The sequence below is a fragment of the Phascolarctos cinereus genome, unplaced genomic scaffold (genome assembly GCF_003287225.1).
Source record: "Phascolarctos cinereus isolate Bilbo 61053 unplaced genomic scaffold, phaCin_HiC Scaffold_9;HRSCAF=440, whole genome shotgun sequence".
In the NCBI taxonomy this organism is placed as follows: Eukaryota; Metazoa; Chordata; class Mammalia; order Diprotodontia; family Phascolarctidae; genus Phascolarctos; species Phascolarctos cinereus.
In genome coordinates this window covers 210,546,187-210,564,827 of record NW_027556402.1, presented here as the reverse complement: position 1 = coordinate 210,564,827, position 18,641 = coordinate 210,546,187, and the positions used below count along the sequence as shown (strand labels likewise).

General features: G+C 42.5%; 1 protein-coding gene across 1 annotated transcript in view; it reads left to right on the top strand.

The window, feature by feature from the left end:
- INSC (INSC spindle orientation adaptor protein) overlaps window positions 1-8,213 on the top strand; it is a 105,952-nt gene extending 97,739 nt beyond the window's left edge. The window contains 2 exon segments of the mRNA XM_078148869.1: window positions 787-863; window positions 7,096-8,213. Of these exon segments, the coding sequence (XP_078004995.1) occupies window positions 787-863; window positions 7,096-7,224 (206 nt within the window). The 3' untranslated portion in view covers window positions 7,225-8,213.
- Window positions 8,214-18,641: the final 10,428 nt, after the last annotated feature.

Here is an 18,641-nt window from a genome sequence, read left to right as displayed (position 1 = left end):
GCTCCTTTCCTCTCTCTAAATGTTTGTTTTGTCATCTGTCATAGGACTAAGGGCCCTCAGAGATCAGCTGTTCTAACCCCTTCCCTTGATAGCTGAGGAAAGTGACATGTGGGGGAGGAAGTGACTTGATGGAAGTCACCAGAAAGGTCATCGGCCAAGCTTGGGAGAAGAATCTGGCTTATTTGACCCCGAGTCTAGTCAACTGTCAAACGAGGAAGGTTGGACTGGATCCAGGACCTTAACCTTTTTGGGTCATGGGGCCCCTTTGGCAGCGTCTCATGAAGCCTATGGTCCCCTTCTCAGAATCATGTTTTCAATGCATAAAATAAAATACCTACGATTACAAAAGAAATCAATTATATGTGAAATGCAATTATCCAAATATTAAAAATACTCCAAAAACAGGCTTGTTTATCCCTTATGAAGAACCCCATGGATGACATGGTTTCTTCTATTTTAAAATTTAAAACTTATTTTCTTTTTAATTTGTGGAATAAAACAAGCATTTCCACAACACAGTACAAAATTAGATGATTTCTAAGGTACCTTCTTCCATCTTTGACACTGTAGGGGTATGGGTCCATGATTGTATATGAACCTGGTTGGAGGTTCTGGGGGGGGGACGGGGGACAATTACAGCTTAGGGCGTGGGGCTGACCACTGCTCATTTACCAGACTGGCTCCCCCATCCACAGAGTCCCGCGGAGAGCCCGACTCCTTCTGGAGGAGTTCGAGACGTCAGCGGGAGAGCAGGTTTTGGGCTTCACAGGTGTCTTGTGATTGCAGGCATGCCACGTCTCACGGAACTTTGCTGGGTCCCAGCTGCGAGGAACAATAGTGACTCAGTGCTCGTGGCGTGTCTGGTGAGTCCCCAGTCTCCCCTGCTACTCAGAGGCTGCAACTTGGGCTGGTCCTCTACCCAGCATCCCTCACCTGGAAAATTCAAGAGTTTGACTGGATGGCCTTTAAGTTCCTTCTAATCCTATGCACCCCTCCCAGACTGATTTTTTCTTTTGGACTAGGTTAAGAAGTCCATTCTCTGCCTCATTTCTCATCTAATCTTAATCACTGAATGGGCTTTGCTTGGGACAAACTGAAACCTAGGAAAGACCTTAGCTTAAAAAGGCCAAGGTCTCCCACTGCATCCAGAGCCATCTCCAGTCATCCTGATCTATATCTTATCACTGGACCCAGATGACTCAGAAGGAGAAAGTGAGGCTGGCAACTTTGCCCAGCCCTGCCTCACTTAAATCCAATTCACTTTCAAGTCCTGGTGTCGTGGTCCTCTTTGAGGATGAAAGAAAACAACAACAAAAACCTCTTCCTATATACAGTAGGGCTTTTAAACTGGGACTTAGCAGGTCTGAGGTCTAGCTGGAGGCCCCAGGGAGAGGGAGTGGATGGGGAATTGTGAAGACCCGAGTTCAGATTCTGACTCATACACTTACAACCTACTTGACTCTGGGTGTATAACTTGACTTGCCCCCAGCCTCAGTTTTCTTATCTATAAAATGAGGATGATACTAACACCTGAGTCATAGGGTTGTTGTGAAAAATCACATGAGACAATGTTCATGAAATACCTTGCAAGCCTTAAAGCTCTGGGTAAATATCAGCTAATATTAGCTCCTGTTCTGATACCAAGCAAGTCCTAGCCCTTCTCTGGTTCTGCTTCCTCAATGCTCAAAGGAGAGGTTTGATCTAGTTACTTCCTAGATCTGACATTCTGAGATTCTGGACATTTTAGTAATCTGATCCATGTTCACTGAGGCCCAGAAGGTTTGTCCTTTCTTCCTCTGTCCTGGGTGTTAGCCTCCCAGTTAGCTGCGTCTGGGGAGTGAGGCCCCTGGGGTAGCTTGCTCTTGAGGGGGGTTGATTTCTTGCCTCTCAGAGATGTATTCACCATATGCTCTGCGGCTCCTTCCTATCAGGGTCCCCTGGTCAGTGACCCCACCAGGCAAAGCTGCCTGGAGCCAGTATGAGAAAAGATGAGGGCTGGATAGTCAAGAGAAGGAGCCAGCATCCCTGTCCCCAGTGTCCCCCTTCCAAACCAGTCTATACAAGCCGCCAAACTCATGCTCCTTTTGGACAAAAATTTTAGTTTTAGTTTTGTTTTTATATCACTTTCATTTTTAAGTATACAATTTCCTCCCCATACCCTTTTCTTACTCAGAGGATCATGCCTTGTGACAAAGAATATTAAAAAAAAAAGGAAAAAAATAGTCAAGCAAAAAACTTAGCTCAAAAAAAAATTGAGCTGAGTCTAACAGAGTGACTGTATTCCATCCCCAGGCTTTTTCACCTACCTAAAGAAGGGAGGGAGATACATTTTCCCATCTCTTTTCCAAAGACAATCTTGGTCATTACAACTGATCAGAGTTCAGTTTCCTTCCATTATGCTGTCGTGTCATTATGCATATTATCTTTCTATATTTCTCCGGGTTCTTCATTATCATTTCATATAGTACAGTAGTATTTTATCACACCTGTGTATCACAGTTTGTTCAGCCCTTCCCTAGTCAGTGGGCATTGGCTTTGTTTCCAGCTCTTTGCTACTACAAAGAGAGTTACTGTGACTGTTTTGGTGTGAAGGGCCAGTAGCAGAACCCAAGTAGCACCGTGTGTGTCCCCTTCTCTCATGGCATTTCATATATTGCCTCGATAGAATGTAAGCTTCCTGAAGGCAGGGAGGGACTATTTCATCATTGTCCTTATATCTCCAGCATATAGCACAGTACCTGGCATATAGTAGGTACTTAATAAAGGCTTACTGTGTGATTGATGGATTGAAGGAGTCTGGGAGACAGGAAATGAAGGCCTGAGTTGAGATGGTGGCTGTCAAATCTTTTGAAATTACCTTGTTCAAAGGCCCTTAACATCCCCCAACCAACCTAGAGACTCAGTGAGGCCCACTCTTGTAGAAATAATTTCATCATGGCTACCTTTTCACTGGGCTATGCCTCTGTGCCCCATTGCTAACCTTCCCTACTAGTATTCTCATCTTGACTTACAGCTTGGGTGAGTGTCTCTTTAAATCCATCTCTATAGCACTTCCCAAACCTAGCTTTATCTACCCTTCCAACCCAATCAATGGGCATTCAACTTAACCCTCCCTGTCTCTTACCTATCTACCTTCCTCCCACCTGTGGTGGTGTTGTTGGTAAGGGCCTGGGTTTCTTTCTTCTTTGCTGCTTTACTCTGTCTTCTGAATTGCTAGTAAATATGTATTGATTGATTTCGATGGAACCCTATTGCCTAATACCTTGGATATTTTAGGTCAAGGATTGAGTCTTTAAAATCATTGACATCTTTTGTTTTTGCTTCATCATTATTTTCCAATATTCTCCCTTCCTCTTCCTGGAAAGCCATCCCTTATAAGCAAAAACAAAAATTAACCAAGGCATTAAACAAATTTCAGATTGTATGATGTATTCCCTAACTCTGGTCCCATAACTATAGCTTCTGTCAATAAGGCAAGGAAATGCAGCATTATTTCTCTTTGGAGGGAATGAGTCTTGCTCACCCTCATCCCCTTCCCCACTCAGTACCTAGAACAGAGGCTTGCCATTGTGGGGGCTTAGTAAATGTTGTTGAGGGGATGAGTGAATGGTGGGTGGTTTGACCAGGGGAGGGGATCAGTCTTCACCATTGGTAAAGCACAGCTGAGAGCCAAGATGGGAGCAGGCTTAACCCCCAACTTGGCTCAGCCAGGGACTCTGTCTTGCTTACTAAATCCTTTCCTCTGTTTTTCCTTTCTGAAATTTATCTTTGGAGTTTTCAAATATCATCTCCCTTAGCCAGGCTAAGTAACGTCACCTTGTGCACACTGGATTGATTTTTCTTAATGAAGACTGCCCTAGGTGGTTGATTCTCCAGCTCGATACCTTGGTATTTTCAGCCCTTGAATCAGAGCCATCAGTGACATCTTTCAGCTCTTCAGACGTCAGAAGAGAAAATCTCTTGAATGTCAAGTAGCTAGGCATGAGGGGGAAGGTGTTTTAGCTAGCTTTGAGACTAGGTTTGAGATTGGATTGAGGGGGTGCTCTCTTTACCCACTTGAGTTGAAGGCTCTGGATCCCCAGGGCTACTCTCTCTCTCTCTCTCTCTCTCTCTCTCTCTCTCTCTCTCTCTCTCTCTCTCTCTCTCTCTCTCTGTCTCTCTCTCTCTGTCTCTCTCTCTCTCTCGCCCCCTCTGTCTCTCTCTTTCTCTGTCTCTGTCTCTCTCTGTCTCCCTCCAATAGGGTTATAGTACCAGATGTATCCTTTTCTCTGAAGAATCCAGCTTTTCTCTTTACTACCACTACTTAGGGGCACAGGGTGGTTGGTACTGGTGGTGTTTTGGTTTTTTTTTTGGTAAGGGAGAGAAGAGAGAAGAGAGAAATTTCTCCCATTAAAAAACCCTGGCCCTTGGTTCCATCATTTCTCCCAATTATTAGGGGTACTATCTTTTCCTTACCTTGTAGTAAGTAGATAGAACATTAAACTTGAAAGACCTAGATTCAACCTCTATTTCAGATACTTACTAGCTGGGTGACCTTGGACAAATCACTAGATGTCTCTGAGCCCATTTCCTCATCTGTGAAATGAGGCATTTAGACTTAATGGCTTCTAAGGTTCCTTCCATTTCTAAGTACATGGTTCTATGATAGCATAAGTACAACAGCTAAATTATATTCCAGGAATCTGGGGGACCTTCCACAGTCTGGGTTTGACCTACTTGGAGTTAGGAAGACCTGAATTCAAATCCAGCCTCAGTTATGTGATCTTGGGCAAATGGCTTACCTTTCTGCTTCCTCATCTGTGAAATGGGAATAACAATAACTTTAAAAGGTCATTGTGAAGGTCAAATGAGATAGCAAAAAATGTTTTGCACACCTTAAGGTGCTATTGCTGTTAATGACCTATTTATCCACCTTTGAGCCAAACCAGATTGTTGGCTTCTCCTTAGTCTAGTCCTCCTTCTCCTTTCCCCCATTCATCAGGCCATCCTCCATGCCTAGAAGGCACCCCTGCCCCCCCTGAGCACTTTGCCTGAATCTCTCCTTTGCCGCCATCACCTCTGACCTTGTACGGTCCTCCTCTGTGGCCATGATGATGTTTTGTTAATGTTTACCAGGATGTACTAGTGTACGTCTGACAGGTGATGGTAGGCCAAGAGAAGACAATTATCCCTATTTTCCAGATGAGTAAACTGAGGATCAGAGACTTCATGAAGGGACTTGGTTTCCAAGTGGTAGCTCTGGGATGCAGACGCAGGTCTGCAGACTCCACACTCATGGCTTCCCCCTGCCTCGCCCTGCCATGCCAGGCTGCCTTTCAGACCCCTCCAGGGTCACCGTGAGCATCAAGGGCTTTGCTTTCCTATGGTCCGGTGAGCCTGCTTTCTCAGCATGCATGTCCATGAAGAGACTGCCTGTCTGACTCTGGCTGAGAAGGGACATGCCCCAAGCACCTGCCCGGCCTTTCTCCAGCTACTCTCCTCAATGACCATTTTGGCCCCTTTCCTTCTGCCTCAGTTCCCTTTAGTGAAGACACTTGCAGTCATCAAACATTTATTAACTGCTCCTGAACAGAGCTAGAACACTGAGCTAGATGTGAGAATATACATGGAGCTCCTAGCCAAGTAGGGAAATTAACACTCGTGTACCTATAATGCACAGCATGTTGCAGGCTAAGCTCATTAAGAGAGGTTCAGAACTGAATACTGTGTTTGGCCTGGGGTCATAACCATTGGTAGGAATCAAGAAATGCTTCACCGAGGAGGTGCTCTTGATTTGAGCTTTAAAGGATGGGCAAAAATTCAACCAGGGGATGGATAATAACTCATAAGGATGCAGCCTTTTAAGGTTTATAAAATGCCTTCCTTGAAATAATTCTGTGTGGTAGATGATGCAAGTAATCCATCCATCCATCCATCCATCCATCCATCCATCCAATCAATGAATCAGTGCTTGCTGTGTCCCAGACATTATACAAAGTTCTGGGGACAAAAGTATTCTTATCCCCATTTTATAGAGGGGCAAACTGAGGCCAGGTGAGATGACCCACTTCACCCAAGTTTTCCCAGATAGTTAGAATCAAGACTCAAAGCCAGGCCTCCTGACTCCAAGGCTAGTGTTCTTTCCACAGGGCCAGGGCTGTCCATGTCACTCCTCTGCTCAGGAAACTTCAGTCCCTCCTTATTGCTAAAATGAAACACAAAGTCATTTGTCTGGCTTTGAAAGCCCTCCAGAATCCAGCTCTAACTTGGCTTTCCAGACTATTCAGATGTTTCTCTCCATGCTATATGCTGCACGCCGGCTGGACTGACCTATTTCAGGTTCTCCATACATGACGTCTCATCTCTCATCTCCAAGCCTTTGCCCAGGCTGTGCCCCCCTCCTGGAAGGCTCTTCCTTCTTGCCTCTGCCTCATAGAATCTCTAGCTTTCTTTGAATCCCAGTTCACGTGCTCTCTCCTAAAGGTCTTTCCTGATTTCCTCCTCACTCACTGAAATTATTTTGTTTTTATTTTGTTGTTCTTTAGTCGTTTTCAGTCATGTCCGATTCTTTGTGACCCCCAGTATTTGCAAAGATACTGAAGTGGTTTGCCATTTCCTTCTCCAGCTCATTTTACAGATGAGGAAACTGTGGCAAAAAGGATTAGGTGACTTGCCCAAGGTCACACATCTAGTAAGTGTTTGAGGCCAGATTTGAATTCAAGATGTCCTCCTGACTCCAGGTCTGGCACTCTATCTACCTCACCACCAAGCTTCCCTGCCAGTTTTGTATTTCCTTTGTATGTATCTTGTTTTCACTTACTCCTGTAAAGCAGTTTCCGCTTGTACGATATAAACCCCTTCAGAATAGCGATTTTTTTGTTTTTGTCTTTTGTATTCCCAGTACTTAGTCCAGGACCTGGAACACCGTAGGTATACAATAAACACTTGTTGAATTGAATTAAATGGAAACCAAGGTCCCTTCTAGCTGGGATAACCCAGGAATCTGGGACGCTTATGGCAATTACGAGAAATAACCGGTCAGAATGGACAGTTAGCTGGTTCCAACCGTATGTCTCTCTCATCAACCTTGAATGTTTTTCTTTTCTTTCCTGTAAGGCTGCCTTGCGCACCCTGGCAGCAGTCTGCCCAGAAGGCCTCCAGGACACCGACTTCCAGCAACTTGTCAAGCCTCGGCTGGTGGACTCCTTCCTTCTGTGTGCAAACATGGAAGAGAGCTTTGTATGAGAAGGGAAGAGGCGGGAAAAGAGGAAGAGGCACCCACCAGCCAGCCTCCCATTTGACCAGCATCCAACTTCCCCTCCCCTTCCCCGCTCCCCGCCACATACACGCATGTTCTGCTATGGCCCCCAGCTCACTATTTATACTAACTTATTATCTGACTAGGAGGATGGTGGGTTAAGTCCAGAGATAACGTTAACAGGATACCTACCCTGGGCCTCTGTGGTATTTTTTTAAAACTTCTATTACTTTTAGGTTGAAGATATTGAATGTTAATAGGCTAGAAAGGATCGTGGATAATTTCACTTTATTTTGCAATTGTGATATTTACAATGTAATCTTGCCACATTTTTTACACTGTAGATCTTGAGTATTTCTGCTACCTGGTAGTTCTGTAGTTCATTGTACTCTTTCTAAAATTTCAGCCATTGTTGAGACTAAATTAAATACAAAGACAGAGTGTTCTGGAGGTGGGGATGTTGGGGAGGGGGGAGATTCCTTTCCTTACTCCAAATGGAATAATGGAAATTTTGAACTTGGATTTTCTGATTATAGTACGTATAAAGTCTTCAGTTTCACTTCTATGGGACCAAGGTCTTGCTTAACCTGTGGCTGTGCCATGACAACCTTAGTGTGTATTAGTTTTTGTGGATATATGTATTCTTCCTGGATGATTGATATGTGGATCTCTGAATGACCCCTGAAGCAAGCTCAGAAATCTATTTTCCCCTGGGGACTTCTAGGACCTTGAGCTAATATTCAGGAGTGGGAAGGAGGCAGAGTCCCAGATGTGATTTTAGAGGATCAGATCTCACCACACATACGTATGGGGGTTTGTGTGATACATGCAAGGGTGTTTTGGAGCCAGCTCATATTGGCTAGCAAGAGCAGATTGTTAAATTTTCAGTGTGATGATTTTATAATTCAAAAATCAGCTGATGATACAATTCAGGTTTTAATTATTGTATTGTTCATTGTCTAGACTTAAGAAAGCAATGGAGAAAATATCAATTATTTCAGATTAAATTTAAAAGTGTTGGAAGGCTAATCATTAAACATTAAGTGGAGTCATTAACTTTGGGATGGAGGCAGAGAAGGTCCAGAAAGTCTTTCTCTTTTCTGTGGTCAACTGGTTTCACAAAAGTCCCTTTGAACATTGTGTTCCATGCCTGAAGGAGTCTGTTTTCTGAAGGAGCCAGACAAGACTTTTTTTTTTTTTTGGTGAGGCAATCAGGGTTAAGTGACTTGCCCAGGGTCATGCAGCTAGTGAGTTATGTGTCTGAGGCTGGATCTGAACTCAGGTTTTCCTGACTCCAGGACTGGTGCTCTACCCACTGTGCCACCTAGCTGCCCCAAGATGTTCTTTAAAGTCCTTATAGCTAGAACATACTGTGAGCCTATGATGATCTGCTTTTGGCTTTTCATTCACACTTTGAGTTGGGCTGTCCTCCTGCCCTATTTCCTTGCTCTGTTCTCTTAAAAAGCCATTGGGTGACCCATAGTCAGAGCTGTTCATATTTTTGCCTAAACTTCACAGCAAAACAACTTTTCCCAGATGCAGGAAGATACTCCTTAAATTCTGATTTTCTGGGGAAGTAGAATAGGCAGTCAGTCATATGATTCAGTTTTAGGCGTGCCAGAAAGGCAGCCAAGAGTTCCCCTACTGATGCCTACAATCCCACCATAAGAAATGCATTCATTTAGGTGAAGAATTTTCTTCTCAAAAGTCAACACAGCTGCCTTTTCCATGCAGTTCCATAGTTAGCAGAGAGGAGTCATGGGTTCTGGGTCCCAAATCCATTGAATGCCTCCATCTCCCCCAATCTGGACTCTAGAGGGTCTTGGGCAGCCCATCAGGACCCTCATTGCCACCCTTCTTGGGAATTAAAATGACCTTGGGACCTCTATCTATCTGAAGGAGATGTACAAGAGGTTTTTAAAGGCTGGATCAACACTCTGTACCCGGACAGGTCAGGAAAACTGCTGGAGGGGTTTTCAAAGACTCTCATCAACTGGTGTCTATCCTGTGTGGCTCACGCCTTGTTGTCAGCTGTAGGACTCACATTGCTGACTTCTGCCGACTCTCCCCACTCCTGATTCTACCCTGACTCATCTTAGGAAGCTACTAGATGCATTACTTCTTATCACAGGTTTTCTGTATCTCTAATCACTATTACTCTAAGTGACTCTTTGGCACCACCTGCTGGTCAAATTTCACTTCACCTGTGAGCAGGGCTAGACCCTAGACACCAACAGCTCCCAACACCTTCATTCTAAATGCATCCATCAGAGATCTGGGTCTTCGTGATCTAGGAAGGAGGGTATCATGAGTGCCTGAGAGCTCTGGTGAAAACAGTTCACTGCAAAGGGAAATAGAACATAAAGAAGGAGGTAAGTGGCTTCCAACACAAGGTCTGTTGACTTTACCATTTTGCGAGGGGCTAGATCTGCTTAGCAAATCATTCTTCCCACTGGGAGAGTAGTCCTTTCCACTTTTCAGATCTAATGGGGTGCTAAAATGAAGGGTATCGATGCTTGTTTCTAAGAGAAATAACAGCTCTCATAGAGTCTTCCTCTTCAGGTAGAGAAGAGGGCATGAGGTGTCCTAGAGGCTAGAGCACCTGTCCTCCAGATGCTTATACTCTAAAACAAGCTTTGGTAAGTTAGTTTTGTGTCATAGACCCTTTGGGCAGTCTGGTGAAGCCTACAGATCCCTTTTCAGAATAATGTGTTTAAATGTATAAAATGAAATACATGAGATAATTGTAGAGTGTATGACACATAGTAAGCACCACATAAATGTTAGCTATTATTATGATGATGATGGAAAGAAACCAGTTTATAATTAATATTTATGCAGCATTTTAATGTCTGAAAGTACTTTACAAATATATCTCATTTGACCCTCACCATGATTCTGAGAGGTGGGTGCTATTATTATCCCCATATTACAGATGAGAAAACTGAAGAATACAGAGGTTAAGTGACTTGCCTAGGATCACACAGCTAACAAGTGTCTCAGGCCAGATTTGAACTCATGTCTTCCTGACTCCAGGTCAGGCATTCTATCTGCTGTGCCATGTAGCTGCCAATAAGTTGTATTGAAATGATTTTTTTTTAAAGAAGTTTACAGACTCCCAAGTTAAGACACTCTGTTTTGATAACATATACAACATATATGTGCAGATATATGTGTATGTATACACATACAGACATGCAAAATATATGCAAAAAATACAAGACAGTCTAGAGAGAAGGCACTAGTAGCTGGAGGGATCAGTAAAGTCCTTATGTAAGAAGGAAGGAAATACGTATTTAGTAAGCACCTACTATGTATCAGGCCCTGTGCTAAGCATTTTACAAATGTTACCTCATTTTATCCTCAGCACAACCTTGGAAGGTAGGTGCTATTATTATACCCATTTTATAGATGAAGAAACTGAGGCAAAAGAAGCCAGCTAATAAGTATCTGAGGCCAGATTTGAACTGAGGTCTTCCTAGCTCCAGACTTTGTTGTTGTGCTCATCTTCTGTTCTCAAAGAGGACCATGACACGTAGCTACCTGGTGTAGGAGGTGGTGGGTGCTTGGCAGACAGTATGGACCCGGGAGGAGGTGTCCTAGGAGATCCAGTGAGGGCTCTTTAAATTCAAGCTAACTACAGGGCTGTGTGAAGTTGGTCTGAAGTCTGAGCTGTCCAGATGAAGGGGCAGCAGCCTCTGGCTACCTGATAGAGCAGTCACTCCTGGGAAGTGCCTTCTGGCTGTTCTCACCACAGGCTTGAGAGAACACTATTGGCCCTTCAGCCCTGGCTCTGTCCCAGGAGACTTCCTGGGGTCTTGGGAGAAAGTATCTCAACCCTACTCCATGACTTTCCTGTGCCTGGATTAGCCTACCTGGTCCAACAGGCCAAGGACAGCCTGAGCCTGTAATGCTCATCACTGACACTTAAATAATGCTTTCAATGTTGCAAAGCCCTTTGTATCTGTGGTATCATTTGATCTTCGTAACAGCCTTGTGAGGCAAAAGCTACAGATGCTATTATCCCCATTTTACAAGTGGGGAAACTGAGGCACAGGACTTTTAAAGTGACTTATGTGGTCACACAGCTGTTGTGAAATGCAAGATTTGAGCTCAAGGGTCTGCTGACTCCACCCCCAGCCCCTCACCGTCCACTATAATACACTGTCTCTCATAGGTCACTGAGTATCATAATTAGTTACCTTTGTGTATAGCATCTGGGACTGTCAAACTTTGTAACATTTGGGGCCAAATGATTCTGACACAGGGTCATAGATTCAGAGCCTAAAGGTCTTGAAAAACTCTAAATTCTAGATTTAGAAACTAAACCTTGAAAGCCACCTAGTCTAAGCTCTTGATTTTAAAGACGAGAAGAAACTGAGGCACTCCCTTAGATAACGTCCAGGATCACACGACTAGGCAGGATTTGAACCCAAGTTTACCTGCTGCCTTCATACTTCAGTCCTAGACAAGCCATCTGGGGACCATCTCACCCTTAGCAAGGCAGCTTGGTCTGATAGGCCAAAGCATAACTAAAGGCTTAGCCTGGGGGTTTGGCCAGAGCTGAGAATGGGTTGAGGGCTTTTGAGGTTAAGATATGAGATCACCCAGGAATCCCACAATCCTATAAAATGTTTGTGTCACATCAATGGTAGTCTTGCTAAGATTACCCAAGAGCAGGATCTTGGGTCTGCAACCGTGATCACCCAAGACAATAAGTGGTCAGTAAACATTTATTAAGCACCTACTATGTGCCCGGCACTATTCTAAATGCTAGGGATACAAAAGAAAAAAGACAAAAGACAGTCCTGCCCTTGGGAAAAAAAATCACAATTTAATGGAGAAGACAACATGCAACAGCTGTGTACGAGCAAGTGATGTATGGGATAAATAGGAAATAACAGAGTGGAAAGTACTAGCATGAAGAGGGATTGGGAAAGCCTTCCTGTAGAAGTTTCTTGGTGCTTATTAAAGGCTGCCCTTGAGTCTGTGCTGACCCAGGCATGGGACCAAACTTCCGGGATGAAAGGAGTGAATCTAGAAATTCTCTCTCTCTCTCTCCACGTTTCGAAAGGATACAAATTTAGCAGGAGACAATGCCAACCAATTATTTTTAGGCCATGTGATAACTTCTAAAGCCGGGTCTAAAGTAGCAGGCAGAGTGGCATTCTCCAAATGGGAGGTCAATGAAGTCATAGGGAGCATGGCGATTCCAGAACCCTTTGGGTTTTCTGCTCCCAGCTGGGGAAGGCTGGGAGCGGCAGACAGATGTGTCTGCTTGTAAGAAGTTGACTCATTTTTCAAATGTAAAGGTAAAAAATGTAAGATGTGATAGAGAATAGAAGGGGAAGATCTAAGAAAGCCCATTCAAAAGAGTGAGAGCAAAAATGACACCTATTCCCCATTGTGAGATCCTCTGATAGAAGACATTGTCTTCTGGGAAGCTATCTTGTCTTGTCTCAAGCTATATTAAACCAAACTATAATTACCATCATTTTTAACAATATCTCTTTGTAACACTCAAAATACGTGGCATGAAGAGATGGTGTTCCACAGACAGGGAGCTATATTAACAAGCAAAAGAAGAGGTGGAAGAAAAGGAAATTGAAAACAGGAGAGAGGACTCAGGCAAAAGACATGAAAGTCTTCGCTGACCCTTCCTGAAACTCCCCTCCTTCCTCAAATCAAGGTTATTATGAAAGAAGAAACTTTTCAAGGACGAACTTTGACAGAGGAATGAAAAGATGCCATCAAGCATCCTTGGGCAGATACTAATGGCTTCGTTTCTTCCATTGGTTAGCTGAATCAGATTAAAGACGTGGGTGAATAACTCAACCTCCACCATCCTCCTCAATTCAATGAAACTATTATTGAGCACCAGAGGCTAGGCACTGGGGCTTCCGAGACAAGAATGAAACACTTACCTTCAAGGAGTTTACTAAATGTTAGGGGATAGAGTGTGTGTGTGTATGTGTGTGTGTGTGTGTGTGTGTTGGTTATGACCTATAACACAGATAAATACATACAAAGGAATTTGAAGATGGACAGAATTCTGACAACTTGGGGAAGGGAATGAGGAAGAGCCTTGTGTAAGAGATGCCATTTCAGGCATGGGAGACCTTGCCACGCAAAGACAGAGATGGTAAGAGATAGAATTTGGGGTACATGGGACTATTATCAGGCCAACTTGACTGGAATGAGAGTGAGTGAAGGGAACAGTATGAACTGATAGAGAGTGAGTGGATGGTTAAAAAGACAGGTTGAGAAACTTGTACTGTATCAGGAAGCCATTGGAGATTTATGAATGTCCTTGTGTGGGTGATGAGTGCTGTTGGCGGTTGACTTGATCAGAACTGTATTTTAGGAAAATCAATTTGTCAACTGTGTGGTAGAGTGTGAGCTGGAGAAGGAAGAATCTGGAAGCAGGGACACTAGTCACAAGGCTGTTGCAGTAGTGCAAAAGGGAGACGATGAGAATCTGAACTAGAGGAGAGGTTGTATGAGTGTAGAGATGGGGAGCGACGGGAAAGCTTTTGTAGAAGTAGAATTGACAGGAGTGGGCAATTGATCAAATGGGGGGTGGGGATGAGGAAAAGAGAAGAGTCAAGATTGTGAATCTGGGTGACTGGAAGGATGTGGCCCCCTCAACAGACACAGAGTTTGGAGGAGGAATGCAGTTTTTGGAGAAAAAGAATGGATCTTGAGAAGCCTATAGGACATGCAGGCAGGTGGATGTTCAGTGGACGGTTGGTAATGTGGTACTGTAGCGTAGGGGAGAAATTAAGCTTGCGCAGGTAGACTCATGAATCATCTGCATGGGGATGACATTTCAATCCATGGGAGCCGATGGGACTCCCAAAGGAGGTAGTATAAAGCAGGAGTTCCTGACCTTTTCTGAACCAGGGATGCTTTGGCCAGCCTGGTGAAGTCTATGGACTGCCTCTCAAAATAATGTCTTTCAATGTTTAGAATACATAAAATTAACAAGGCAATCAATTGTATTGAAATACAATGATCACAATATTTAAAAAAAAGAGTTCATGAGCCCCAGGTTGAGAATCTCTAGTCAAGTCAATGAGCATTTATTAAGTACTTATTATGTGCTAGGCACGTGCCAAGCACTGGGGAAATGAAGAAGGGAAAAACATAATCTCTGTTCTCAAGGAACTCACAGTCCAATGGGAAAGACCATAGGCAACTATATACAAAAAACGAGAAGAGGGCTTTAGTCTGCAAAGCTAAGAACTACACGTTAGTGATGCCCCAGCAATGAAGACTGTCCAGGTAAGTAGATAGGGAACTGTGAGAGTGTAGTGCCATGGAAACCAAAGAAGGAGTACTGGAAGACACACACACACACACACACACACACCCAAGCAAAATAAAAGATCTCCTACCTTCTATGCTTGTATCCAACTAAACACTAACTGCTATTTCTCCATTCATTGTGACAGAAAGACAGAGAGAGACACAGAAAAAAGAGGGAGGAGAGGAAAGAAGAGGAGGGATGGATAAGAAAGGAGGGAGAGAAAAAGGAAGTGAGGAGAAAGAGAAGAGCAAGGGAGAGAGAGAGAGGAAGGGAGAACAGAGAGGGAGAAGGAGAGGAAAGAAGAGGAGGGATGGGGAAGAAAGGAGGGAGGGAAAAAGGGAGTGAGAAGGAGAGGAGAAAGAGAAGAGCAAGAAAGAGAAAGAGAAAAGCAGGCCACAGTGATAATAACTTCCACAGGAAATCACAGAAATCAGGGTAGCTCTGAAGACATTGAATAAAGGACACAACTATTTATTTTTTATTTTTTTTATATATTAAAAATTTTTTTTTCCATATGCTTTTGAGTTGAAAATTTTTTCTCCCTTCTTCCCCCCCCCCCAAGACGGCGCACAATCTGACATAGGCTTTACATTTACATACCCATTAAACATATTTTCACATTAGTGAAGTTGTAAGTAAAAATTAAAACTAATAGGAGGAACCATCAGAAAGATGAAACAAAACTCAACTGAAGGTAAAAATAAGTGAGAGCGATTCGACTTCCATAGTTCTTTCTTTGGATGTGGTCAGCATTTTCCATCCTGAGGCCTCTGGAGATGTCTTAGATCCTCCTAATGCTGAGAAGGGTTCAGTTTAACATTCTTAGTCATTGCATAATGTGGCTGCTATTGTATACAAAATCCTCTTGGTTCTGCTCACTTCACTCAGCATCAGACCATATAAGTCTTCCTAGGTTTTTCTGAAGTCAGCCTGTTCATCATTTCTTATAGCACAATAATATTCCATTACATTTATGTACCACAATTTGCTCAGCCATTCCCCAATTGATGGGCATCCTCTCAATGTCCAATTCTTTGCCACCACAAAGAGAGCTTCTATGAATATTTTTGTACATGTGGGTCCTTTTCCCATTTGTTTGATCTCTTTGGGATATAGCCCTAGAAGTGCTATTGCTGGATCAAAGGGTATGCACAGGACACAACTATTTAAAAGCAGGATTTAGTCAGGTTGTTTCTACAAAGGTTTCTGGGGCTGGCGCAGCCTATCTCTGCCATCCCTGTCTGGATGCCTTATTGGCAACCCAGACCCAATATGGCTCCAGTCATGCTTATTGCCTTCCCCCCATAGCCAGTGACTGAGTTGCCTGTGACTACAACTTGTTATTCTGGTTTTTTCTCTCACCTTCATCTCCCTTCTTTATGCCACTGCAGAACAGTACTATCTGAAATTTCTAAAGAGCTCATTCAGTCTGGCCAAAGTGCTGTACATACCTGATTTCAGCGGGTTCTCTCCAAAACCTTTTGAGGTAGCTGCTATAAGCATCAATAATAAAGCTACCATTTACTTAGCACTTTGTGGTTTACAAAGCATTTAATGCGTATGATCTTGTTTGATCCTCTCATTACCTCTAAAGGTAGGTGCCATTATCATTCCCATTTTAAAAGATGAGAAAACTGAGGCTTAGCAACCTTAAGTGACTTTCCAGGGTCAAAGAGCTAATGTGTCTGAGTTTGGATTCAATCCTAGCAGTAAATTTGATCATAAAATTAATCCACTGCCGCTTGGCCCCTTGGGCTCTTATTTCACAGGTGAGGAAGTCAAGGCTCTTTGATCTTAAGTGACTGGCCCATAGTGCAACCAGGGCTGAAGAATCATTTAGACTCAGGTGATCAGTAAGAGAATGCGAAAGCAGGTTGAATCCAGTCATAGACCCTGACTCCCACACGGCCACTCCTACCCTCAGTTCCCCCTCTATCCCCTGTGCAGACTCTTAAATTTCCCCCTTCTGAGTGCCCCTTCAGAATCAACTCCTTATTTGTAACTGCTACCCACAGTACCTCTGGGAACACTCTGCCACCACCCTCTGGCATCCAGCTTGCCAGGCCTGCCCTTGGGAACAGATACTGGTGCGTCTGAGTCCTGTTTCCCCTTTTTCATTTTGGGCAGGACATAATGAGTCACACAGTATGAGCCAGTATGGATGGATTGTATTGTAGATCCCATATCTCATTTCTTTAGCTTTCTGCCCATCTTCCAAACAACTTATGGTGTGCTCAACATCATTCTTCTGGTCATTCAGATTTTCAAAACCTCAGTTTTATCTTCAGTTCTTCACTTTCCCTCATCCCATATCCACTTATCCAATCAATTATCAACTTGTCAGTTTTACTTCTATTTCTCAATTTGTCCCCTTCTTTTAAAAGTAAGTTGTCAATGATGTCTTTTATTTTTAGACATCATTATAGTTTTCCTCAGTATCCCTCCACATTCCAGAGGACCACCCCACATAACAAATAGCAAAGACAAAAAAAAAAAGAAAGAAGAAAAATAATCAGCATAATGGATCAACCCATTGAAAAAGTCTGAAAATGTGTAATGTGTAACACCTGTGGACCTCCTACTTCCCTGAAGTAGTGGTTTGGGGGTATCTTCTGATATTTTTTCTTTTAAGTCATGTTGGATATTTAGATTTTTGTTGCATTCACTTTTGGTTTTTTTTGAGTATGATTTATATTGCTGTAGGCAACATGTATATAATATTCTTGGCTCTGGTTACTTCACTCAGCATTAGTTCATATAGATCTTTCTATGCTTCTCCACATTCATCATATACATTATTTCTTACAGCATAGTAATATTCCGTTACATTTATGTACCACAATATGTTTAGCCATTCCCCAGCTAATGAATATCTATTATGTTTCCAATTCTTTGCTATCACAAAAAGTGCTGCCGTAAATGTTTCAGTGTATATGATGACTTTCTAATCAATGGCTTCCTTGGAGCATGAGCCCAGGAATGAAATCTCTGGGTCAAGGGGATAAATATTACTTAGTTTGAATAATTTTAAATTGCTTTCCAAAACGGTTACACCAATTCACAAATCCACCTACAATGCCTGTCATCTTACAATCCCTACAGCATTGACTATGGCCATTTTTGTCATCCTTACCAATTTTCAGAGTGTGAAAGTGAAACTTTAAGGTTGTTCTGATTTGTATTTCTCTTATTATTAGTAATTCGGAGCCTTCTTTCATGTGTTAGTTCTAATACTTTTAGCTCTTCTTTTGAGAAATGTTTGTTCATATCTTTTGGCCACTTAACTATTAGAGAACAGTTATTAGTCACACACAACATTTGTTAATTGTTTATGTATCTTGGATACTAAACCTTTATGGGAGAAATTGAATTCAAATATTCTTTTCCAATTTGACCACTTCCTTTTTTATTCTAGGCACATTAATTTTGTCTGTGCTTTTCAGTTTCATATAATCAGAGTTACTTACCTTATCTTTTATAACAGCCTCTGTTTCTTATTAGGTAAAAATACATCTCCTACTTATAATTGTGAGAGGTATGTTAGTTGCTTGTCTTCTAATTTTTTTTATAGTATGGGCTTTAATATTAAGATGATGTATCCATTCAATGATTTTCTTAAAGCACAAGGCTGACCATGTTGTTCCAATCATAGCATCTACCCTATAGGGGCAGTCATGAGTTAAAATTAGGTAACATCTGTAAAGCACTTAGTAAACTTTAGTGCAATAAAAATATTAGCTAGTATTATTATCATTATATATTGCTCCCTTTTATTTCTTCATATTTAGTATAGGCAGAAAGTTAACCACCAACCACAAAATTGCCTTTGGAAGATGTGTTAAAAATACTAAGATGAGTAGATTTAACCTTTCTAACATATAAAATAAGATACATTGCAATATAATATATATATTTTTAATTTCTATATATTCTCTGCATGCTATATGTAGATTTTCAAAAGAAGTTTCCTCTCTGAGGCTGAGGCAAATAAGGGGAGGAAACAGAATGCTACCAACACCGGAGTAGACAGTGGAAGAAAAAGGCTTTGAATGGAGAATTCATGGCTATGGAAACATTGGAGAAAGGCGAGACAGG